The following is a 25,934-nucleotide window of genomic DNA, read 5'->3' on the forward strand; positions in this document are numbered from 1 at the left end:
ATAGGGACCTTAGATTATGAGCTCCATTGGAGACAGAGTGGGGATGATGGCTGTAAAGTGCTGCACAATATGTCAGAGCTATATAAGTGAGTAAAATAAATAAGTTATCCTGATGTAGCACTCCGATTCCTTGTGTAGGGTGCATTCCTGCAATCCACATTTATCACCTATCCATATGATGGATGATAAATATCTAATCACTGTCACTAAAATGGGGTTCCCAAGTACACGCAATTCAGTGTCTATGGCACTGACAAAGATGGCAGTTCAATGTACAAGGCTGATTTTGCCTGTGCCTCGTTATACATTTTTATTTACATAGTTTCCCTTTAGGACCAAGGACTGCCTTTTTTCCCACATCCTTTTTGAGTAAAACTTAACTTTTATTTTTTCCTAAAATAATAATGCTCTTTTTTTTTTTTATCTTTGGATTGATGATTTATTGATTTCATTTGTATGGAATTATTATCTTTAAAATTGCAAATTACCTGTGATTTATTGTATTCAAAATGTAAACAACTTGTGTTTCATTATTTCTAATGATTACTTTGGGTTTCAACAAACACAAATTGAACCATAATAATGCTCTAGAAAGATGAAGTAACTTAAAAATATCAGTAGGTAACACAGTCATAACACCCAGAGTCCTTGATCCTAAGGGACCCTATGTAAATAAAATATGTGCCATAATATGCCTATCCACATGCCGCCTGGGGTCAGAATGATTGATCGATATAAATTAAGCACATCCCATGGGGTTGCAGGGGATATCAAAGATAAGCATGCAATGCTGGGCTTTGATAAATGACCCCCATCACTTTGATGTCTGCAATGCAGAGAAGCTAGACAGATTAGTCCCTTTCAGTTCAATTTGTTATTTCCCCCCTTCCAAGAGACATGTCATTGAAGGTGACTTCATCTAGCCCTGCTAGCTTTAGAACGGAAACGATGTAGATCCGGCATTTCTCCCGTAATTTGTGCTATTTCCTTATAAAAATGAGCCATTGGTTTACAGTATGTAGCGCGTTTGGAGAATGTTTTTATCCTCGTCATGTTCAGTTGCAGCTGCCGTCCCTCTGGATGTACATGGAGTAGATCCAAGGTTTTGATCAGTCACAGACTTACTGATATGGAAAAAATGGAGCATGCTGTGGAAGCCGAGGATAACTGGGCAGGAAGTGTGGTTTCTGTTCCCACTGTATTAAACTAGGACTACCATAGGGCATGGAATGTAACTTCTCCTTCCTTAAGAACCTCTAGAATGCTTTTTGTGTGGGATGGGGGTGCAACTTTCAGACCGAAGACTTTCAGTCACAATCTATTACACTCGCTGAATGAACACCATTTGCTCCTAAGGTTTTTTTTTTACTCGTTCACGCATTATCACATACAGTACATGTATGTGATAATGTGTGAGGGCTGGTATGGAGAGGGCTGCTGCAGTGAGCCCGCTCCATATGCAGCGTGTGTGGCTGTATAATACGGCAGTCACCTGGCCGCAATGATGGAGAACGGTAATCAAGCTGAACCCCGTTATTTAACCCCTCAGATGACGCATATGAAAGCCGTTGCGGCATCTGTGAAGTTAGGCAGAGGGAGACTGCTTCCTCTGCGTTCTGATCAGAGCGCCTGCAGTGAAATTACAGGGCTCCAATCGGTTACTATGAAGCTACTCAGGCCTGTCCTAGTAATCTGCCTGCTGAGCTGTGCTTGAGGCACAGCCCAGCAGGTTGAGTGACAGAATCTCATTAACCCCAATAGATCTCTAGAATGGGACAAGGGATCAAAAGATCCCAGGTTCTAGGCCCGTAAGAGGGAAACATATTTTTATTTTTATTTTTTTAATGTAAAAAAAAAAATATTAAAAGTTTAAATCCTCCCTTCACAATTTTGCATTTAAAAATAAACATAACAGGTATTGCCACATCTGAAAATGTTTGAACTATTACAATTTTAAAATAATTTTCATGCGTGTTGTATGCCATAAGGAAAAAAAACATGAAAAACACACTATTTGCCATTTTATAGGCATCTTGTCCTCCCCAAAAATTGAATAACTGTGATCAATAAAAAATGGTACCAATAAAAACAACAGTTCTGAAGAAAAAAACAAGCCCTCAGCTCTGTGGATGGAGTTATGAGTAGAGATGAGCAAATTTCCACTTATGAAATTCGTTCACACTTTTTGTCGGTAAAAGGTGAATTGCGTTATGGATTCCGTTACCACGGGCCATAATGCAATTCTATGATGGAAGGGGGACCCAGTGTGGGCATTTCTTCCGAAAGGTGGGGCCCAGTGTGGGCATTTCTTCTGAAAGGGGGGGGGGGGGGGGGGGCAGTGTGGGCATTTCTTCTGAAGGGGGGGGGGCCCCAGTGTGGGCATTTCTTCTGAAAGCAGCGTGTAATGTGATAGAAAAATGAATCAATCCAGGAAAGGAGGCAATATGGGCAATCACAATACATTAGTAAGAGCCTTGTATTAACTTTCTCTACATGATAGAGATGCTACTTGCTTTAAGACCGACCCCGGTCAACTATCAGTGACTGAGAGCTATGTACATAACTTGGGCCTCATGCACACAAACGTATTTTTGGTTAGAATTTTTTACGGATCAAATGCGGACCCATTCATTTCTATGGTGGCCGAAAAAATATTTTAGCACACAAATGTTATGTGTGCTGTCCGCATCCATTTATCATGTAGAGAAAATTAATACAAGGCACTTACCGTATTTTTCGCCCTATAAGACGCACTTCCCCCCCCCCCTCCCCCAAAAGTGGGAGGGAAATAGCACTGCGTCTTATGGGGCGAATGCTGCAACCGTCCAGTGAATATGCTGAGAGGGAGGAGGGGCTGGGGGCCGGATTTTGTTTCTGTAATGGCTGCGGGGCCCGGTGCAGTCACTGCATTCTACTACACCGGGCCCCGCTCTCTGTAGTATACGGTAATCATATCTAACTTGTGGCTATTGTTTAAAGTATTCCAATCATCTTAAATCTAGCGCTGTACTACTTACAACTAACTTCTTGGTAGTCAGGAGGACGGGCGCTTGTAGCGTAGCTCACTACGTCACCGCGCCGCCCACTTTATGAATGAAGCAGGCGCAGTGACGTAGTGAGCTAAGCTATGAGCGCCTGTCCGCCCGGCCTCCTGACTGCCAAGAAGTTAGTTGTAAGTAGTACAGCGCTAGATTTAAGATGATTGGAATACTTTAAACAATAGCCACAAGTTAGATATGATTACCGTATACTACAGAGAGCGGGGCCCGGTGTAGTAGAATACAGTGACTGCACCGGGCCCCGCTGCCATTACAGAAACAGATGCCGGCCCCCATTCACTACACAGGGACACTGTTATGGGGGATCTGTGGATGACACATAAGATGCTATATATGTGCCATCCACATATGCCCCCATAACAGTGCCACCCACATATGCCCCCATAACAGTGCCACCCACATATGCCCCTACAATGATTCCCCATAATGGTGTCATCCACAGACCACCATTACGGTAGTTCAAAAGCACACCTTTTGGTTCCCCAATTTATTTTTTTTTCTTCATATTTTCCCTCCTCAAAAACCCAGGTGCGTCTTAGGGGCAGGTGCGTCTTATAGGGTGAAAAATACGGTATTTATTGGTATTATCCATATTGTCTCCTTTGATGGCTTGGCTCATTTTTCCATCACATTATACACTGCTCGTTTCCATGGGTACAACCACCCTGCATTCCACTATAAGAAAAAATGCCAGCTTTTCTGGTGGCCGGGACCATGGGGGCTCACGTAGGCTGGTGCTTTTTTCTATAGTGTACAAGCACAGCCACCGCTGCTGGACTTCAGGGTGGTCGTAACCATGGAAACTTTCTCTGCATAATAAATACTATTTGCTGAAGTGGCAAAACCCCTTTAAGGTTTACAAATAAGAGAAATGGCACAACATAGAATTCTGTGAAAAGCTGCTCCAGGTCCTCTTTAAAGGGCTGCATAAACTGCTGACAGAGACCCTCATTACCCCCTTGGTAACATCCACTGTATATGCATGGTAGAAGTCGGGCTAGAGTCATTGGCGCAGGCGCACTGAGGAAGTGCTGAGGAAGCGAGCGTCCTTCTCTCAGAGCGCCTGCGCCGAATGAGGTGCAGGTGCGGGATTTGAATTGCAGACAGGGCCAGCCGGAGGCGGAGAGCGCTCGCTGGCCCTGTCAATCAGCAGGAGGAGGGGGCGTTTTTTTGAAAGGAGGATGCGGCGGCTACCAGCAAGTAGGCGCCCTACTTGCTGGTAAAGAGGTAATTTACATATTATAAAAGTGTAGTTTTTAAAGTAACTAGCGAACAGAAAAGGGTATGAGCCCTATATATTGAAAAATCGCAGTATAAGGATTTTAATTAGCCTAAAAAAAAAAAAAAAAGCTTTTGGGGGGTGACAGAAGCCCTTTAAGATCGAGATTTTTAGCGTACTTGAAGAGGTGTTTTGTGTCATTGGCATGTATTTTATACATTTGTGATCCCCTCACATGTCAGGATGTGCCCTGCTTATGACTGCAGCGTTCCTATGAGGTTCATGAGGAGCCTTTGTATCTTTAGATGTGCCATGTGACCACGGAGCCGGAGTGAAGCGCTTGCTATTTCTCACCGCTCCATGGTTACCCGCCGGCCTGTACTGCACTCTGCTGCGGGAAACTGTGTGCGCGCGTCCAGCTGCACTGCCGGTCAGCAGTCTGCTGCCTTTCAGTGTTTCCCCCCTGGGAATGGAGCAGGGGGCGGAATGGGCGTATTGGCCCCCGGAAGCAGAGTGTATGGGTTTATTTTGGGATATAAAACCAAAAATTTATGTTTGCTGGAAGGCAGATATATAACCATTTACTGGAATAGGAGAAACCGCAATGCTCCCCGGACACTAATGCATGAGCCCGGTGCACCCTGTCTACTATTATAAATCGGGCATTGCTACCTCCGCCAGGCACAACTGCGGCCTCGCATCTCTCCCGCTGCTTAAACCAGTCTCTGCGCTTCCGTCTGTTCTTCAAGAAAATGGCTGCCGTCTATTTTGTATGCAGGCACGTGGTACGCCGCAATGGCTTGTGGTTGCTATGGAGACGGAAGCGTCACTTTGGAGATCACGTTTTGTGTATTTCAGTTTAACGGAGTTTCATAGTGATCATTTTGGAGGTCGGTGCAGCATCGTGACCAGGTACTGTACTGATTTCCCCATACGTATATGCATGCCAAGGTGTAGCGGGCGTTACACCCTGTGCAGGTGTGGGTGGCCCGGCAATGTAGATCGTCTGATACAGTGAGGCTCCTAGAGAATGAATATACAGGCCTGCTGTTATTTGGACTCTTTTTTATATCTATTATTATTACCTGTAGTAATATTCAGATTTTACTGCACCATAAAGTAGGGAAACCGTTCAGTTCATGTCCAAATTGGTTTTCCGGAAGGGATTGTCTAACAGGTGGCATTAGGTGGCTGCAGTTCACCTTTGGGCAAGATGGTGGCACTGGAGGGCAAGCTGGTGGCGAAGCTAGTGGCACTGGGGGGGCCTGATGGCACTGGGGGTGGAGCCTGATGGCACTAGGGGTGAGGCTGGTGGCACTGAGGGGTAAGGAAGCTGGTGGCACTGAGGGTGCAGCTGATGGCACTATGGGGGAGCTGATGATTACTTTTTTGTTAGAGTACTCGATTAATCGTTGGATTAATCAATAGCATACTCTATTACAAAAATAGTCGATAGCTGCAGCCCTAGTCTCTCAGAAAAGCAGGTGTGACACCTTGCGGTAGAAGAATCTGTTCCTCCCAACATCAGATTGCAGATAATAAATGACTGGCTTCTGATACCGTAGGCTGGTTGCTGGGTGACTTCAGGTGTCTGGACCCTCCATCGTCTTGTCTTGTTGGAACGTGTCAGATGTTGTTTTTCAGGATCATTGCGATCATGCTGATGAAAGGGGCGAGAACTTGTGTAGTTTTCTTCTAAGAGTTTTACATGCTTGTTACTCTTGTGTGGTTTATTATAGCTTTGTTTTCACGGGTCTTTTGATATGTCATGTGTGGTCTCATTAGTGCTGGAATGATGATATGTCTACTGTGAAATCAGTGACGGTAAGAATTATACATCTGGAGGAACAGAATGGTTGCATTGAGAGTTTCTTGATACCCTTTTGTTCATATCGGTGTATCTCATCGGAATCCAGAGTCTAAATTCACTCACTTTTCCAGTTAAAAGTATAATTTTGTATGTGGTTTCCTACTATTAACAGTTTCTGGGAATTGATGCATGGCCACATACACCGTGCCCATGGCTGTCCTGCATGTTTCTACTGGGTATGGCCTTGTTCATACATCCATGTCCATTTGCAGACCACAAAAATTGACCATTTTGTCTCCGCAATGGCTGCCTTCATGTTTGATGGTGCCTGGTCCCTCGGTGTTCCCATGGACTTATGGTCCACAGAACACCACTGAATACCTATATAGAATTTAATGGAACCTGATTCACTGAAGTGTGTATAAGCTCTTAGGGGTAGATGTCCTATCAACTGGAACCTTTTAATTTGTATGGTCTTCACACCGGACATGCAATTTGGAGACCCAGAAGTTAAATGGGACCATAACTTTTTTAGTTTTTTTGTGTGCACGGAGCTGTGGGACAGGCAAAAAATAATTTTGCAACCAATTGTATCCAACGGTGTACATTTGGACGCAGGCTCGAAACATGCCAGACATAATCCACGCTCTCTATAGGTTAACTATGTCCCCCGCCGCATTAAACACCTGAGTAAATTGATTCCTTAGAATCAAAATTCGACCAAAATTTTTCAAAAAAATTCAGAGCGCAGAATTGGGAGGTGTCCTATGTCTCTGGCACTTAATTCAAATCGGGGCCATAAGTAATTAGCTGATACTGAAAGACTTTTTCATTCAGGAGTATGGGAAATCTGTTTTTCTCTAAATAAATGAATCGGCATAAACACGCTTGTTGGTCAGCAGTAAATCGGGATGTTGGCAAATAGGAAAAGAAGCGACTTTCATTTGACTGTTGCTCCCGCTGCAAAAGAGATGAATCCCCATTTTTTGGGAATCTCACACACAGCTCTTACCTACACCAAGGAAAATGCAAGAACTCTGGGGTGCCAGAGGCAGTGTCCACACGTCTGCACCGCCACGTCCGCCTCCTCTGTCTGCTGTCCTTACTCTGGTGCTCCCCCGAATCAAATTTTTCAAAACTTCGCTCTAGTCATGGGGTGTTTTTCGGCGTGGAAAAGGAAACTGGTCAGGGATGACTACTATAATACGGTCTCCTATGTACAAAAATACCCCTTTATAATGTGTGCCTCAGCGTTGTAATCATGGAGTTTTTTGTGCCAAGCACATTTGAAGGGAGGAATAGTTTAAAATACAGTGGTATTGTAAATTTGTGGTCCCCATTGCCAGCTTTGTGATATGGATATAGTGCTTGTATGATCTAGCCAGCCATATATTGAAATAAAAATTATACACAGATTTCATTGGGCCCCATAGCAAAACTTAGTATGTGCCCCCCCCCCCCCTTCCCCTGCCCATTTTCCCAGTACCTGTGCAGCAATCACTTCTAGGCAGCGCAAAACGCAAAGCCCCAGATTTCCGATGCATTTAGGGATTTTTCTTATTAACCAGAAAAAAATTTAATAAAAGAAAAAAAGTCGCCCTTTACCGCACCCACTTTAATTTGGGTTGCAAAGGTGGAGATCCACAGCATAAATTGACATGCTGCTGATTAAACATCCACTCCGCAGGTCAGTTTACCCTGAATATTTTTTTTCACAGCATGTGGATGAGATTCCTTAAGTTTTCATCCCCTTTGTCGGTCCTGTACAACGCTATGGATATGCTGCCTGCAGTGTATCTGTCCCACAAGGATGTAACCTAAAGGGGACCTACGTTCCTCATAAGTGGAGCATCTTTTGTGTGCTGTGCTGTTCTGTTATTGCTACATAAATTGAAAATGAATAAATTGACAACAGGGTGTTTGTTACCAGTTAGGAGTGTGTCCTATAGATTTGTCACTTTGTCCAATCAGAACTGATAATACTAGAATGTGCAGACCACTTTGACAAGGAGAATAGTAACACCCAGCTGCCAGTTTATTCATACATTTCTAACAAGAATAACAGAGGAACTGCCCAATTCATAGTTTTGAGACTTGAAATTTCACGTTTTCAGGTTTTATTCCGAAGAGCTGACCAGCCTCGTTTCAGTGCAAGAACTAGTGGGGAAAAGGTGTACATGACGTCTACCGGGACACCGTAGTACATGGTTTTGTCCCATTGATCCGCACAAGTTTTGGTTAGGTCCTGTTCACATTGGTATTATCATGGGGCATCCTCTACCCAGGAACAAAGACAGATATGATGATTCCCACAGGCTAACCTGATAGAAAGGATAGCAGTGTGAACAGAACCCAAGTTAGAAAGTTGGACTTTATGTTCTCTGTGTATCTTATGTTCTGTATTCTTTTAATGTTGTTACAAATTAATGTTTTTTTGTGTGTGTTTACAGAGGGATATTAAATCATTAGAAATTCACACTTACCCCAGTTTTAAAGCTCATGTACCTTCACTAATTCTCAGTTATCTCTGAGGGCAAATTCACCGGTCTCTGTCAGATCATGACTTCTGGAAATTGTGGAGAAACCTTTCTCAGAATGTGATCTGTGAACAGGCCCTGAAGCATTTTGGACTCCTTCCAAATGCACCCCAGCTTTTCTTAACTGGGTCTCTCCTTCAGTACAGTAGATCTATAAGCCTGATTCACATGACTGTGCTCTGTCCGGGAAACACGGCGGCTGTATCTGCCAGACCAACCGCGGCTGCCCTGACCCGCACTGTCTTCATCATAGTAATTTATGAAACAGTCAGCTCCTATCTGATTGTGGCACTTTTGTACTGTGCTCACATGTGAGTAACGTATATTAGACCCGCGATCAGATAGGAACTGACTGTATCATAAATGACCACGATGCAGCCAGTTTGGGTCAGGGCAGCCGCTGTCAGTCTGGGAGATGGACGGTGTTTCCTGGACTTAGCACGGCTGTGTAAATTAGGCCTAAAAACTGCAGCGTCCAATATAGCACTGTGTCCTGGGAAAGGAATCTTTAGAATTCTTTTTTTGATGTATTATTTTTTTGTATGGGTTAAATGTGTTAATAATAATATTAAATATTAAATTCCTCATTAAAACATACCTGGTAGCCATATTATTGGTTCGTAGGAAGCCTGTTGGCCATATTCTCATTCATTCAGCTACGAACCCATATAACTTACCTCCCACGAGGCACAGATGTTGGGGGTTTCATGCTGGGTGTGCTTGTCTTGTGTACTTCTTTTGTCCGTTCACTAATCCTACTGATTGTTTCTTATTTCAGCTATTTGTACAAGAATGAAATCCAATCCATTGACAGGCAAGCTTTTAAAGGACTTGCCTCTCTAGAGCAACTGTAAGTGTCCTTTGCACCGTATAGTAATTTCTGTTGTCTGTCTGTATCGGATAACTGCATAAATGTTCTAAAACTCGAGATATATTTTATGTGTTGTGACATTTGTCTTGTCGTAGATGTCCTTTGTATGTTTGCCATGTTGTTCCTGTATTTGTTACCATCCGTGCTAGATCCTGGATAATAGACGGCATTTTCTATCCCCAGTTTTGTAACCCCCAATGTTCCAGGGCTCATCTGGTTCGGTTTTAGGCCTTATTCAGACGTTGGTGAATCAGACGTGTGCTGTCCGTGTTCTCAAAGGACAGCACACATATCTATTGAGTCTAATGTGTGTTTTCACACCACGGAAGCTTACCCTATTTTTGTCCGGGGTCTGTGAAGAAACAGCGACGCAACACGTGCTTCACAGATTGTTGCTAGGAGATGCTCTTGAAATTAACTTTCAGCTGGGAATTGTCCGTGAAATACAGATGACACATGGAGGGCTAAAAAGGGCGCACCAATCCTTCATGGATGAACCACTGACCATCTTGTCACTGAGGTCATCTTAGACACGGACGTGTGAATGGGGCCTTACACATCCAAACAATTCCCCCATGGATTATAGTTGGTTATGCCAAACTAGGCTTCACCCAGGGCAAAGGTTCAGTGAACTGCCCCAATCCTGTGGCTAAATACCCTGGCCAGGGCAAAGTAGCTGCATGACGCCCAGAAAACATCCCTTGGTAGACACCCCCCAACAACCAAATGTATATATATAAAGGGTAATCCTGGCCAACGTAAAATATTCTGTTTTTACAGCTCTTTATATTATCTTCCACTCTATTTTTTTATTTAAAGGGATCCTGCCACCATGAAATTCACTGTTAAACTAGGCACAATGCCTTGTAGGGCTCTGCTGAATGTATTGATGTTTGACAGGGCCAGGCAAGAAGACTATGCAGGAAGGAGAGCTAGGGCCTGGCAGAGGAATCGGGAGTGGCCTTGGCCCACCCTCCGTGCACTTACCTACTATAGATTAAAAGTACTTTTTTTCCAGTAATAGATCACAAAGTGAAAGGTATCATTACACTGAGCTAGCCCTACAAGGCATTGTGCCTGATTTATCAGTGAATTTCCTGCAGAAAGACTCCCTTTAAAGGGATACCCTAGTTTTTGGTTGATGGGGTTCATTGTCATCCTCTGTGGCTGTAATGTACTATACTATTGTTATACATTCAGACGTCTGTAGTGTTTTGGGGTCCGTAAATTGCGGACCACAAAACACTGACTCCGCACATCGCTGGCACTTAATAGATCATTCCTGTTCTTGTCTGTAGCTGCGGACAAGAATTAGGACGTGCTCCTATTTTTTTTTCTGAGCCGCGGCCGTGTGCGGCCACATTTTTTTTCCGGCCCCATTGAAAATGAATGGGTCTGCACCCGTTCCGCATAATTGCGGAACTGATCCGGACCCATTCAACAAACGTCTGAATGGACTCTTAGGATCTGAAAACTAGAATTCTACTTGATGGTGTCTGTTGGATCCCATTTAGAGAGGCAGCTGGGGCAGTTGTGGTTTTCTTTTAAACAAGTACCCCCAGTGTATTACGAATACTAGTTGGAAATTGGGTAGTTCTGGCAGTACGGTGGTTGTCCCGAAGTACCTGGGTCGTAGAGTTGTCGTATTGGTATTAATTTCTGTGTGTATCTTAGGTCTCACGCAAATGTGTACATTTTCACCTGTAATGTGGAAAAACGCAATCCGATATATGACACAATACCGAATTATGTTTTATTATGTGAACTTTGTATTTAAAGAGAATGTCGCCATGAAAATGCAGAGCAGGAGGAGCTGAGCATTTTGACATATAGTTTTATAAAAAAAATTCTCTAAAACTTTTTTTTTATCTTCTCTTTTTATGCTTCAGAGTCCACTGGGTGGTACGACTCAGTGACAGCCAACTCTGCATGACTATGCATACAGGGAAGGCTGTCAATCACTGACTGGCACCGCCCTCATGACTCCTCAGGTTAAGGGCTCATGCACACAAACATATTTTCTTTCCATGTCCGTTCTGTTTTTTTTTTTTTTTTTTGCGGACTGTATGCAGAACCATTCTCTTCAATGGGTCCGCAAAAAACGGAAGTTTCTCCGTGTACATTCCAATTTACAAAAAAATAGAACATGTCCTATTATTGTCCGCATTACGGACAAGGATAGGACTGTTCTATTAGGGGCCAGCTGTTCCGTTCCGCAAAATACGGAATGCACACGGATGTCATCCGTATTTTTTGCGGACCACAAAATACATACAGTTGTGTGCATGAGGCCTAAAAGGAGCACAAAATTACAAGTTTTACTGAATCTTTTCCCATAAAACTATATATTAATCTGCTCCGCTCCTCCTGCTCTATAACATGCTGTCCGCACTGCCTTTTCAATATGACAGAAAAAAAAAGAACCTGTTGTTCACACTGTTGTACACTGCTTTATTTTACATGCATGCCCCCATTAAAATGCATCAACATCGTTCTTGGGATCTGAGGAATAAGACTCCTAAATGGGTTTGCATTTATTAACTTAAAATATAAATTATATAATTATATTATGTATAGTTATTAATATGAATACTAAAGTATCTTTTCCATTTATTTTTTTTTTTTTTTATGATGATAATGACCTATCCGAAGTATAAATCATCAATATTGGATCAACAGGGGTCAGACTCCTGGCACGCCTGCCGGTCGGCTTTTTGAGGCAGCTGCGCCGCTCCTGTGCACATACATAGCGCGTTGGGTATTAGTCCCGCTGTGGATTGCGGTCGTGCTTGGTATCGCAGCTCACTTGAATGGGACTGAGCAGCGCTCAGAAAACTCTTGATAAATATCGTAAATGAAAAAATTCTGTTCCCAATTGGTGTTGCATGTGAAAGATTCCAATGTCAGGACGACCTGAACTCTTAATGCAATGCATTCCTCTGTTCTATAATTTCTAGCCTAAAGCAAGTGAAGATTAAAGGACAGAGTGATGTCTTGTAGAAATCTTACACCATTACATCATTCTTCTATATTACACATTACTGACTCAGAAAACAACCACAGCCGACAAAGGGGCCAAATCTCTTCCTATTTCTGTATACACACGTCTGTTCAGGCAGATAGTTTAGAACGGGGTACAGTGTTTCTGGGTGTGAGAGCGCTCTATGTATTCGGGGACTGATTGCAGCGTATTGTGCGGCCTGGCAGGACTGGTGATTGCTGGCATGGATGTCAAGAAGGAAAGCAAGACTTCTGACTAACCTCTGATAAGCCATGTGCCCCTCACTGTAGGGGCGGGCGATATATACCATGTACGCTATGAACTATAGAAATTCGGGCAACGATATAGATTTTGTCTATAGCGCTGTAGTGAATTGAAGAAGCTTCTCACTCAACGCTCCGTGGTCTCCCGACTCTGCACCGCGCTGCAGGGCCTTGCGTGCACACATCGTCAGCGCGTTGGCTGACGCTGTGTGTGACGTCAGGTCCCTCCCAGTGCATGGATGATTGCTAATAGTAATGGCATGGGGCTGATGGCGCTGGATGGGGGACATGGATGAGGATGGTGGCAATGTCATGGGGCTGATGGCGCTGTCTGGGGGACATGGATAATGGCAAACTTTGCACTTTATTTTAAAAAATTTGTGTTTTACTAACACTTCATCTTTACATTATTTGGAAAAAGAATCTGTTACACAATACAAGTCTTAAAAATTTCTCAAAGTTTAGCAATTTGTATAAATACAGAAAAAAATAATATATTGCGAAATATCACACATGCTTCAAATTATATCGCGATATAGATTTTAGGCCATATCGCCCAGCCCTACCTCACTGTATACTAATGCCATTTCTTCAGCAAGCCTAATGTTTTTGGCATGTCTCTGTGGCCAGAGAACCTCCACACAGACCAAGCAAAAAGTCCATCTCCATTGCTGCATGCTGTACGGGACATGACAACTGCAAGTGCATGTTTTATAGTAGAGCAACCGTTTTCTGCTTCTAGCATGAAACCGGGTAATAACATTTCTTTACTCTGGCATCAATCGGACCAGGTATTTGGGGAATTTATTAGAATGTCTGAATTATTGGGTAGTTATAGAAACATTGTCCAAACCCTGGAAGATCAGTGATGAGCAAAGTTAGGCTGCATTCATATCTTCGGCATTGCCGTATCCCCATTGACTGTAACGAGGACTGGTGGTGATCTGGTTGCTTTCCGGCATAAATGCTGGGCTTCAGCCAGATACTCATTCATGCTGGACCATCTCTAACGGAGATGTGAACGCAGCCTTATCTTGAGTAAATTGTGCCAAACTTATTAAGAGGTGCAGGCCTGTTAATAATGAGGGGCGTGAAACCGAAGAATGTTGCGAACCCTTGTGCAAACAAATTGCAACTTTACAGCTTTTGATAAATTACCCCCCTTTGTTTTTTTTTATGCAATTAAGGCTACTTTCACACTCTCGTTTGGGCTTTCCGTTTGCGAGATCCGTTCAGGGCTCTTACAAGCGGTCCAAAACGGATCAGTTTTGCCCTAATGCATTCGGAATGGAAAAGGATCCGCTCAGAATGCATCAGTTTGCCTCAGTTTACCTCCATTCCGCTTTGGAGGTGTCTCTTTCGGTGTCCGTCTGACCAAACTGAGCCAAACGGATCCGTTCTGACACACAATGTTAGTCAATGGGGACGGATCCATTTTCTATGACTCAATCTGGCACAATAGAAAACGGATCCGTCCTCAATTGACTTTCAGTGGTCTTCAAGACGGATCCGTCTTGGCTGTGTTAAAGATAATACAAACGAAATGGATGCAGACGGTTGTATTATCTGAACTGATCCATCTGTGCAGATCCATGACGGATCCGCACCAAACGCAAGTGTGAAAGTAGCCTAAATTACCAGATTGGTTGTTTCTGTTCCCTTTTGTCGTCATCGTGTGACATTCCTCATGAAATAAGTTCTGCCCTGACAACAAATGCCTGATTCTCTGGATTACTTGATTAAATATATTTCTCTAACTCGTAAATAAAATATATTTGATCACTGTGGAAGAGAAAAACTATTAGAGACACATTCCCCTTATTCGCTGGAGCAGTGGAGGGGTCCCAAAGGTTGGAACTCCACTGACAATCATGGGATGTCATTTATCCTGACACCATATGATCACTTTAGAAAACACGGGATCACCCCTTTAAATGGGATAATAACTTAAATAAAGTGTCCTAAATGGGAGGAAATGCTCAATAACCCCAAACACTGTGGCGCGTTTATAATCGGGGGAGCAATTCCTCCGTGTGTGATCCGTTGCTAAGGGCAATCCCCAGCAAAAATGCATACAATGGAGGATGTCTGCAGTGGACCACATGCACCACAAAAACATCCTACACAAGATGGGATAATGTGTGGATGAAAATATAAAAATACATAAATCACTAAAAAAAAGGTGCACCACAATAATATGCGACTGACCATACTGTCCAGAGTAGACCCTCATGCTGATGTTAAAAGCTGAGACTTTAGTCAATGTATTCCTGTCAGGAACATATCGGAGCCCTTTTGCACCACCGTCAAGGTATCTCATGGCTTCATACCACTAGACTACCTAGGGGGGGGTGTGTGTGTGTGTGTGTGTGTGTGTGTGTGTGTGTGTGTGAACATGGTCTGAGAGGTGCTAAGATACAACTTACAGCCAGCCTCCCACACAAGTTGTATCTTAGCACCTCTCAGACCATGTTCACACACACACACACACACACACACACCCTAGGTAGTCTAGTGGTATGAAGCCATGAGATACCTTGACGGTGGTGCAAAAGGGCTCCGATATGTTCCTGACAGGAATACATTGACTAAAGTCTCAGCTTTTAACATCAGCATGAGGGTTTGGCCAGTATTGTCAGTCGCATATTATTGTGGTGCACCTTTTGCAGTGATTTATGTATTTTTATATTCTCATCCACACATTATCCCATCTTGTGTAGGATGTTTTTGTGGTGCATGTGGTCCGCTGCCGACATCCTCCATTGTATGCATTTTTGCTGGGGATTTCCCTTAGCAACGGATCACACACGGAGGAATTGCTCCCCCGGTTATAAACGCGCCACTGTATTTTAGGGTTTTTGAGCATTTCCTCCCATTGAGGCCACTTTATTTCAGTTATTTTTCTTGATCTGTTTAGAATGTGCCATTGCGTACTGCTGGTAGCATTCTGTTGCACCTGGTAGCCGGTGTCACATGGCCTGTTATATATAGGGCTTACAGCCTTATCTCTCCCACTACCTGAGTGACCTCACTATGGAGGTATATGGGAGCTTGCCACCTCCGGAATTAGGACTTTAAACGAAGCTGGGAGCTCTGTTCAAAGTGTAATGGCCATGCCGTGAATGGGAGCTGAGATGCAGTAACCCGGCACAACCATTACACTTTGAATGGATCAGTGCTTCCAGCTCCAGGAGCGCTGGATGTCGGATCCACACCGATTTTAGATATTGGTGACCTATCCTGAGGACAGGTCTTCAAAATCAGGAGCCTGGAAACCCCATTTAATATCCGTGATATTATGACGTGTTGATTATAATGATGACCTGTCACAGGAGCACGGTCCCCCATCACTTCATGAGCCGTCACAGCTGCAGCCCCTGATTGACTTCTGTGCTCAAGTGACATGTCATCCCTATGGGTGAACTTCATGGTCATGAGAGGTGGTGGTGATTAAACCAGTAATGCTGTAGATGGACCTCAGCGACTTAACAATGAAATCCTTACAGGTTGCTTATGAATATGGCTAGCAGTTTAATACTACTAACCGCTCTCTGTGCCGCTATGTAACAGTCACTGTGACTCGTGGATATCCTCTCTTAATGTCTGTCTTTTTTCTTTTTACTCTAGTACTCACGCTGCAGCTAACTGACATTGACTGGTAGGGCTTCTCCTTCCTTGCTTCTTTCTCGCGTACCTGTAACATTAATGGGGTTTTACAGGAGTTAAATATTGATGGCGAGTTATCAGGATAGTCATCAATATCTGATCGGTGACGGTCCGAATTGTGGAACCCCTGCAAATCGGCTGTTTGAAGAGGCTACCAAGTTCATTGTATAGCTGGTCCAGGCCTATTCACTTGAATGGGACTGAGCAGCACATAGACCATGTGGCCAATGAACGTGATGTCACTGGCCTAGGAAGAGTCCACTGCATTTACCAAAGAGCCCTGACCTCTTCAAACAGCTGACCGGCCAGGGTTCTGGGAGTTGGGCTCCCATCTATCAGATACTGATAACCTATCCTAAGGAAAGGTAATCAATATTTTCCTCCAGGAAATGTATTGCTTATTCATTAACAGTCAGCACAGACTGGGGCTGCATGTTTTCCGTGTCTTCATCGTATGTAAACCTATGGTATATGTTTAAAAAAAAAAAAATCCAGTTATGGTAGGTTCTTTTACAAAGGCCTGGAACACGTGAGGAAATTAATGTAGGCACCAGAGGCTTAACTTGAAGCTCCCGGTTACATGACGGAAAATTTGTAAGGGTGTCCCCTGCCCACCATCTGCTGTTTATAATACTGGAGCTGCTTTATGAGGCCTTTGGACCCATTTGGGTACTAGGCCCAGGGTGTGACTTCGACCTCTGTACCACCTGTAACTATGCCCCTGATAAAAACTATTGCTGCAGGATATTAATGTACAACATTTACAGGATATACATAATTTATATTTATGCACATTGAGGGAAATTTATCAAACTGGTGTACAGTGGAACTGGCTTAGTTGCCCATGGCAACCAGATTCTTCCTTTAATTTGTCAAAGGAGCTTTGAAAATTGAAAGGTGGAATCTGATTGGTTGCTATGGGCAACCAGTTCTACTTTACACTAGTTTGATAAATCTCCACCATTGTTTATATCTATGCACTTTTTAAGAAAATCTGGTGCTTTATAAAATAATATATATACATATCATACATTTATAAAGCTGTTGTGGGGCTGGAGGCCAGGGGAAGGGTCCAGGGTTGCAAACCATCCAGAAATTTCTGGGCAGCCTGTAAAAATAGGCAAACTTTTTTTTTTTTTTTTTTTTTTTTGTTTGTGGCCGTAAAAAAAAAAAAAAAAAATTTAGATTAAAGACTAGATTATTTAGGTGGTAATTATCATCATTTTACAGCTTGTCAGTAAACGTAGGTAATGAAGTCTTATTAATATATTGAGCTATAGACATGTATTACTTATTATCTTTATCGTTCATTGCAGTTTTCCAATTTTTCCATGTTTCCATGTTCGTGATTTTGTTATAAGTTGTCCAGAAAAAAGGATTCTGGTTGGGACCCCTGAAAGGGTTGTATCACTGTAAGGCTACTTTCACACTAGCGTTTTTGCTGAATCCGGCAGGGTTCAGCAAAAAGCGTCTGTTACTGATAATACAACCATCTGCATCCGTTATGAACGGATCCGGTTGTATTATCTTTAACATAGCCAAGACGTATCAGTCATAAACTCCATTGAAAGTCAATGGGGGACGGATCAGTTTTCTATTGTCAGATTGTGTCAGAGAAAACTGATCCGTCCCCATTGGCTTGCATTATGGGTGATGACGGATCCATTTGCTCCGCATACCATGACGAAAAGAAAACTGCAGCTTGCTGTAGTTTGCTCTCTGGTATGTGGACACAACCATTTTGGAGCATTCTGTTCTGTTCAGTTATGTTTTGTCCCTATTGACAATCCCGTGATTGAAGCGGGAGGCTATGAGATCCACGTCCAGCCGACCCAATCGCTCGCAGATGGCTAGAAAAACCTGCGGGTGAAGAGCCCATTCCCCGGGATCGAGACGCTCCCGGCTGAGGAAGTTGGCAATCCAGTTGTCAACGCTGGGGATGTGAACTGCCGACAGCGCCGGGACATGGCTCTCCGCCCAGCTGAGAATCTGAGCTGTTTCTGCCATGGCTGCTGGGCTTCGGGTGCCGCCCTGGTGATTGAGGTACGCCACAGCCGTGGAGTTCTCAGACTGAACTTGAACCGGACATCCCCGGAGATGGTCGGCCCAATGCAGCAGAGATAGACTGCTTCGAAGGCAGAGACCATGTGACCCAGAACCCGCATGCATTGACGAATGAGAAGAGGACGGGGCCACAACAAGGGGAGAATCTGAAGTCTGAGAGTGGATAGCTTCTCCGGGGGCAACAGTACCTTGGCCTGAAAGGTGTCGAACATGAAGGAACATGAAGATAAGCGTCTTTGATGTCTATCGAGGACAGGTACTCCCCCTGGTTCCATGGATGCAACGACCGATCTCGGGGACTCATCCGGAAGTGGCTGATCCGAAGGAAGTAGTTGAGAGCCTTGAGGTCCGGAACGGAACGTCCCCTCCCTTTTGGGGACCACAAAGAGATTGGAGTAAAACCCACGAAAACGGTCTTGGGCAGGAAACAGGACAATCGCCCCCTGCCACAGAAGTGTGTGAATAGCCTGAAAAAAGGAATTTGCAGAAGAGAGAGAGGTCGGAGGAGACGAGCAAAAAAAACAGGATGAAGGGGAAGACCTGAATTTCAGCTTGTAACCCTCTGCAATGACCTCTCTCACCCAAGCATCCGAAACGTGAGCCAGCCAAACTTGCCAAAACAGATGAAGCTGCATTTCATTCAGAGCAGGTCTTGGGGTTATAGGACTTGGAGCCCTGTTGACGGGGACGCCAAGAAGGGTGAGGTTTGAAGGAAGGCTTGCGCTTCTGATCCAGGGTGGACTTGTCGGTTGGCCACTTGGGGCTGGAAATACTCAGAAAGGGGCGAAAAAGAGGTTTGCGCCTTTTTGACTTCTTGAAACGAACCCTGTTCTGTGGTAAATGAGTGCTCTCGCCACCTGTAGCGTCAGAAATGATCTCGTCCAGGCGTTTGCCAAAAAGTCTTCTGCCGGTAAAGGGGAGGGCTGTCATGGGTCCGCTTTGAAGCATTTTCTGCCGCCCAGCAGGAGAGCCATAGGGTATGGCGAATAGCCACCAAAAGGGCTGATGAGCGGGCCATAAGCCTGGCTGCGTCCAGAGAGGATTCACAAATATACGCACTGGCATTGGAGAGCTGCAGGGCAATAACGGCCAGTTTCCCCGAGGAGAGACCCTGGCGTAAATGATTTGCCCACTCGCCCATCGCTTTGCTCACCCATGTAGAGGCAAAAATCGGTTGTGCCCACGGCTTCAAAGGAAGATTTTGCTAAGGATTCCAATTTATTATACCTGATATCTGAGAATGAAGCCCCATCGGCAATGTGGGATGTTTTGCCAAGCGGGATACTGGCGTGTCAACTATAGGTGAGGAGGACTACTTCTTATTCAAATCCTCCAGAAATGGGTAAAGGACATCTAAGCGTTTTGGCAAGGCAAAACGTCTATCAGGAAAATTCCACTCCTTGGAAAGGGAGGAATCAAAATCCTGGTGGTTGGGGAAACATTTTGGCGAGAGACGGGATCTCCTGAAGGAAAAACCCATGCCGGCCGATGAGGTAAGGTCTCTATAACCGCTGTAATAAGGTGGTCCACTATGGAGGACAGTTTTGAAGACTGTCCTTCAGGAGAGACAAAATCCTCATCCGAAAACCTCTCCTCGGAACATGCCTCTTCCACGGAGGACACAGAGAAGTGACTCTCTGGGAGGTGGCAGAGAGGCAGAGGAAACTGGAGACACAGACCCCCTTTTTGGGGGAGGATGGTCTGGCCCGTTTAGCGGGACGGCCGCGATGGGAATGAGCCCTAGGATCCCCAGAGTCGGATTGGTCAGAAGACTGCCTTGCTGACAGATTCCCCAGTATTTCCACAATGGCTTTGTTGGTATGGGAGACGTCCTGTACCATCCTTGACAGGGAGCGAAAATACCCATCCGGCGTTTTCTGCCCTCCTGGCTCCAGCCGGATCTCCTCCTTCGCTGTGCGGCCCCTTGGGGCCGCTACACTGGAAACGGAGGGAACTTGTAGTGGGCGACTGTGGTGATCCGAATGCTGGTGGGATGCAGAGGCTTTACGAACCTCTGGTCCTCATTGACTTCTGCAACCGGGAAGGAGCAGCGGGCTTGGGGGACCCCCTGGTCTCCCGTCTCCTGGATGGGAATGCAGGCAGCTAGGACCGCCTGAAATCCCGCTAGAAGGAAAGAAAAAGAAAAATAAAAAAAGGGAAAAAATTATCAGATCTGCAAAGCAGGGAGGTCTGCCTCCTATAGACACTAAGTTAAAACTGATTTAGCTTAGTCCCTGTAGGAAGGGTATAGCTGAAGGGAGGAGCTCACACTTTTCTGCTTAGTGTCCGCCTCCTAGTGGCAACAGCTATACCGGTGGTCAAGCCTGTGTCCCCCAATGATACGGATGAGAAATAATATTTTTTCAGAGTGGTGAATGTAAAAAAATAAATATTATTATAATATTAATAAAATGTGTGATTTCACTTTTTTTTTATTTTTTTGGTCACCTTTCCCCTTTCAAAAGATTTAATTTAAAGTTATTCAGAAAGTCATACTGTATGTACCCCAGAACGGTACCAATAAAAACTAGAGCACTCCCTGCAAAAAAATAAAACACAGCTCCGTAGACCAAAACAGTTACGAGCGTCCTAACATGGCGATATAAAGAAAAAATTTATTTTTTCAAAGTTCATCTAATTTTTTTTGTCAATATACGATATAGTTAATTAATTGGTGCCATTTAAAAAATACAACTTGGCCCACAAAAAAATTAGCCAGTAGAGTTGTCCCAACTGGGCTGGCATGTTTCCCCTGTTCCTCTACAGAGGATATATAGTATAATTAGCCTGCCTTGTGGTGAGTCCACCAGAGTTGGAGTTGTTAGAAAGCAGATCCAAAGAGCAAGAAGAGGTCAAACGTTGACTACCTTACATCTGGTGGCATTTCATTTTGAAAATTACGATTTGGTTGCATAGATTTTCTGTAGTGTAAAGATTTTTAGAAATCTCATCTACTTTGCTGCAGATTTTCTGCACCCTACTAGGGCCTTGTGGAAGGGGATTTCCCTGATGCAATTGCTGCAATCCATAAGGTTGTAAGAAGTATTCTTACAGCACAGTTACATTTGTGTTTCATTTCCATAAATGTGTTTTATCAGCGTAATAAGACCTGTGTGGTAATGCCGTACAGCTGTGCCGCATGTATTATTAATCTGTGTCTGGTTTCATGGGCGGACTTGTCATTCTTGTTCTAACTTCTTTTTTTTCTTTTTTTTTTTTTTGTTCCCTTCGGCTACATTATTCTTGTATGTATTTCTGTGGCTCAGCACAGTTACATGTAGAAACACTGCCAGTCAGCAATTTTTAATCAGACAATGGTTTTGCTTTTTCCAGGTATCTTCATTTTAACCACATTGAGACTCTAGAACCAGAATCTTTCCATCATCTTCCCAAGTTGGAGAGACTGTGAGTCACCTATATAAATGCTGAGAGACATTGCAGGCCTGGATAGTGATGATGCATCTACAAATATTAAGGATTTAATTTTATTTTATTTTTTTAACCCATTAGGTTTTTACATAATAATCGAATCACTAACCTGGTACCTGGCACTTTCAGTCAGCTGGAATCTATGAAAAGACTGTGAGTATGTGCCCAGCACTATGGGCTCCGTCTTTAGAGAATCTGGTTTCTATTGTGTTGTACGTATAATCATCCGCTATAACTGTGCACGGAGAGTTGTGACGTTACCGTGTTTTGACCATGCATGAAAAAGTCCAGTCAAAAATGATCTTTGTATATATGATGGATACAGTACATGTAGAAGACTCCTATGGTGCAGTTTGTGACCTTAGGTCAATACAAAGTGATGGCATCTCACAAAGTTATTAGATTGGTATGATATAGTTTAGCACTGTCATTTCCCTCCGACGTTTGACCTGCACCATGGCGCAGCGGCCACCCGATTTTCAGGGAACTGCAGCCAGGCCCATCCACTGTGCAAGGAATCTGATTTAGCACAGCTGATTTAGCACTGCTTCCCGTTCATTAAGATTGGTTGGGTCTCAAAAGTTGGACTCCTACGATCATAAACTGTTGGCATATTCTGCCAGTAGGCCATCTGATGAGAATAACTTTTTAAAGCATTTTTATAGCCCCATTTACTGGACGAGTTAACTGCAGGGGCCTACCTGCAGAACCATCCACAGGGCTGATGACCCTTCGTTCTAGTTACTTGGGGTCTGACCCTCACTGATCATGTACTGATGGCTGAACCTAAATAAAAACCCAATTTTTGCTACTGAAGTTTCTTTTACTTAAAATCTGATGACACATTACGGGCAAAGGCCAATTTCTTTCTATGGCCAATTTAACAGAAATGTATGCCAATGGTGTTTGAGGCCCCTTGAGATCGATTTAGTTCTGCAAATGTCTGACTTTCCCAGTGTGATATTCTATCTATGTAGAATATAATTTTTGACTGGATTTCACCTCTAATGAGAGATGCTAAGAAGACTCACTAGAGAGTGAAGACAAACCAAAAAACCAAGCAATGGCTTTTGTTTGAACGTTAATGGCAGCCGAATTAGCTATAACTAGAGAGCTTTTTGGTCCATAGAATACAAAAAAAATCTATTCTGCTGTTTTATCTCCTCTATTCAGCCAATGTGTTGTGAACAGAGCTTTATAGTTCATAATCTTAGTCCTGAGACCCTGCAGGTCTACTTGTGTTTTGCTGTTATGCCGATTGTCCTATCATCTTTGGGTCTGTACTTGGCATTACTTGCCTCTATTTTTAGCACTGTGTGTTAATAATGGTGTGTATGCAACCTTATTATGGACATGGGGGTAATGATGTCTCTTAAACAGGCGCTTGGATTCCAATGCTCTTCACTGTGACTGTGAAATTCTTTGGTTGGCGGATCTTTTAAAGATCTACTCAGAATCTGGTAATGCTCAAGCGGCCGCTACTTGTGAGTACCCACGAAGACTCCAGGGCAGATCTCTCTCCACCATTACACCGGCAGAACTGAACTGTGGTGAGTCGCCTATTATCTCATTTAAATTACAATGGTTGTGTGTGGTGGCCTCCTGCCGTACTAGAACGGGAAGATGATCACAATCTACCAAGTTGGGGACCAGCATACTGTATCTGCTGAGGCCGAGTAGGTAAAGTAGACTACTGTCACCATAAAAGCCACAAACCACTTTGTAGTGTCTGTAATGTCTGTTCATTGAGGGTCTTACATGTAGTCTGAAAGATCTCAATGACTGGTGGCTTGTTAGAGACATATACAGGGGCTCCATATACTCTTCTTGCATAGGTGTTTGTGTCCACTGTTCCCTGTCTTATCAATCTTTTTCTGGTATTTACATTCTGATCATAAATTTCTCTGAAAATTGCTGAGCTTTCAGTAACTAGATGATAATGTTAACAGTTGTATAAAGTTTTTCCAAATCTGCATCTTCTGGGGGCAACATAAATCGAGGTCTAATGGTCTAAACAAATTTCCATTTACGATGCAGAACGGCCAAGGATTACATCAGAGCCTCAAGATGTGGACGTTACCTTTGGGAACACTGTGTACTTTACATGTCGAGCTGAAGGCAATCCCAAACCAGAAATCATCTGGCTCCGTAACAAGTATGTTTAATAGAAAACAATTGCCGGGATTTATTGCCAAATGATCCATTTCACCGGCTTCCATTACCTCTCCTGATGGTCCAGGTTTTAGACATTGAGACACTTTGTGAACTATAAGGGTTATGGTCTATAGGATGTTAACTGCACTGAGGTGTCACCCACCTCGGGGCCGGGGTAGTGTCTTTGGGTTGCAGACATGGAAACTATTGTCCTTGCTTATCGAGGTTAATAAGATTAACATTTTTGTGATCCTGGATTTTAGATGGAAGTGAAATGTGAGCTTTCCTCTACAACTGCTCTTATTATATTAATAGGCTGTTAGTTTAGCGGTCTCTAGGGCGTAGGAGTGTGTATGAAATGTTTATGGAGAACTGTCATGTTGTCCATCAGGAAGTTCTTTTGAAAGTTCTTATTACAGTAGTTTACTTTGTGTTAGCTGTTACATCCAACGCTAAGAATATAAATGTCCGCTGACCATTAAATCGTTCTTTACCTGCATATGGATCATATATATCTGACCTGACATAGCTGACCTGTCTTTGTACATACTTGAATTTCCCATCTAATACTTCTGTAGCATCTATTGCTTTGACTCTATGATGTGCCATTCCTTTATTATTCCTGCTAGAGGTTTTGAATAAATTACTATTTGCAATGAAGGTCAAGCTGGGTGTTACCAGTTGGAGGGGGTGTCCCTGCACAGTCTTACACTATCCAATCAGTGCTGGCAGTGTCAGACTGTGCAGGGACCCCCCCAACTGGTAACTCTTTTGTTGCAAATTGTTAGTAATGAATTCATAATTTGAAGGAGGAATACTAAAGGACTGGCACAACATAGTCAAGAGAATAGATGCTCTTATTACATGGGGAATGTAATTTGTTATTAAACAGACATCAGGAGAGGTGATGGCTCCTCTGTAAACCTGGGAAGTACTTAAAGAGAACCTCTCGCAGCGAAATGCAACGCAGCCTGCCCAGCCGAAATGTAACCTGACCCACAGAGCCTTATTCTAGGCTTATTTGAAGTAGGGTTTCAGCAATCCAGTGCGATTCTACCAAATAATATACATTTATTTCATATCTGAATGATACGTTTTTCATAAAATGAGTGTATTAAAAAAAAAAAATTTAAGAAAAATAAATAAAAATTGAAATGAACAGAAAACAGATTTCAATTGTCATTGTAAAAAAAATCATATTTTATGTGTATATTCAATTTTATTTATTTCAGTAACGTTAAATGATTATTGCTTATTCTAGAAACGAACTGAGTATGCAAGAGGACGCCCGGCTGAATCTCCTAGAAGATGGCACATTGATGATCCAGAATACTCAGGAGACTGACCAGGGAATTTACCAGTGTATGGCAAAAAATGTAGCTGGGGAAGTGAAGACCCACGAGGTCACCCTTCGATATTACGGGACCCCAGGTATACACTGTAGGAAGTTAAGATAAACCTAAATGTAATTTGGTTTACTTTTGGGGCAGATTTACCAAAACTTTCTAAAAAGAGAAAATGGTCTTGGTTTCCCATAGCAACCAATCACTAATTTCATTTTACCAGAGCAATTTAAGAAATTAAAGCTGAGCTCTGATTAGTTGCTATGGGCAACACAGATTTTTATAAATTTTTTTGTAGTTGAGAGATGAGGCCAGCTATATTGTTTTGTCTGGCCAGCAGGCTTACGGTTCCCTCTTAATGGGGAGCGCACATAGGCTGATGCCTTTTCCTATAGTGTGCACACACGGCCACCACTGCTGGATTGCAGGGTGGTTGTAACCATGGACACGAGCAGTGTTATAATGTGATGGAAAAATGAATCCAGCCAGCAAAGGAGGCAATATGGATAATAACAATA

The 25,934-nt window shown here is 43.4% G+C and overlaps 1 protein-coding gene across 1 annotated transcript in view; it reads left to right on the forward strand.

Moving 5' to 3' along the window:
* PXDN (peroxidasin) overlaps nucleotides 1-25,934 on the forward strand; it is a 119,740-nt gene that overhangs the window by 50,704 nt on the left and 43,102 nt on the right. Inside the window, exons 4-9 of the mRNA XM_044289370.1 lie at nucleotides 9,404-9,475; nucleotides 21,824-21,895; nucleotides 22,001-22,072; nucleotides 23,300-23,469; nucleotides 23,957-24,074; nucleotides 25,335-25,504. Of these exons, the coding sequence (XP_044145305.1) occupies nucleotides 9,404-9,475; nucleotides 21,824-21,895; nucleotides 22,001-22,072; nucleotides 23,300-23,469; nucleotides 23,957-24,074; nucleotides 25,335-25,504 (674 nt within the window). The remainder of the gene's footprint in view (nucleotides 1-9,403; nucleotides 9,476-21,823; nucleotides 21,896-22,000; nucleotides 22,073-23,299; nucleotides 23,470-23,956; nucleotides 24,075-25,334; nucleotides 25,505-25,934) is intronic.

This window comes from Bufo gargarizans, chromosome 4, assembly GCF_014858855.1.
Source record: "Bufo gargarizans isolate SCDJY-AF-19 chromosome 4, ASM1485885v1, whole genome shotgun sequence".
In the NCBI taxonomy this organism is placed as follows: Eukaryota; Metazoa; Chordata; class Amphibia; order Anura; family Bufonidae; genus Bufo; species Bufo gargarizans.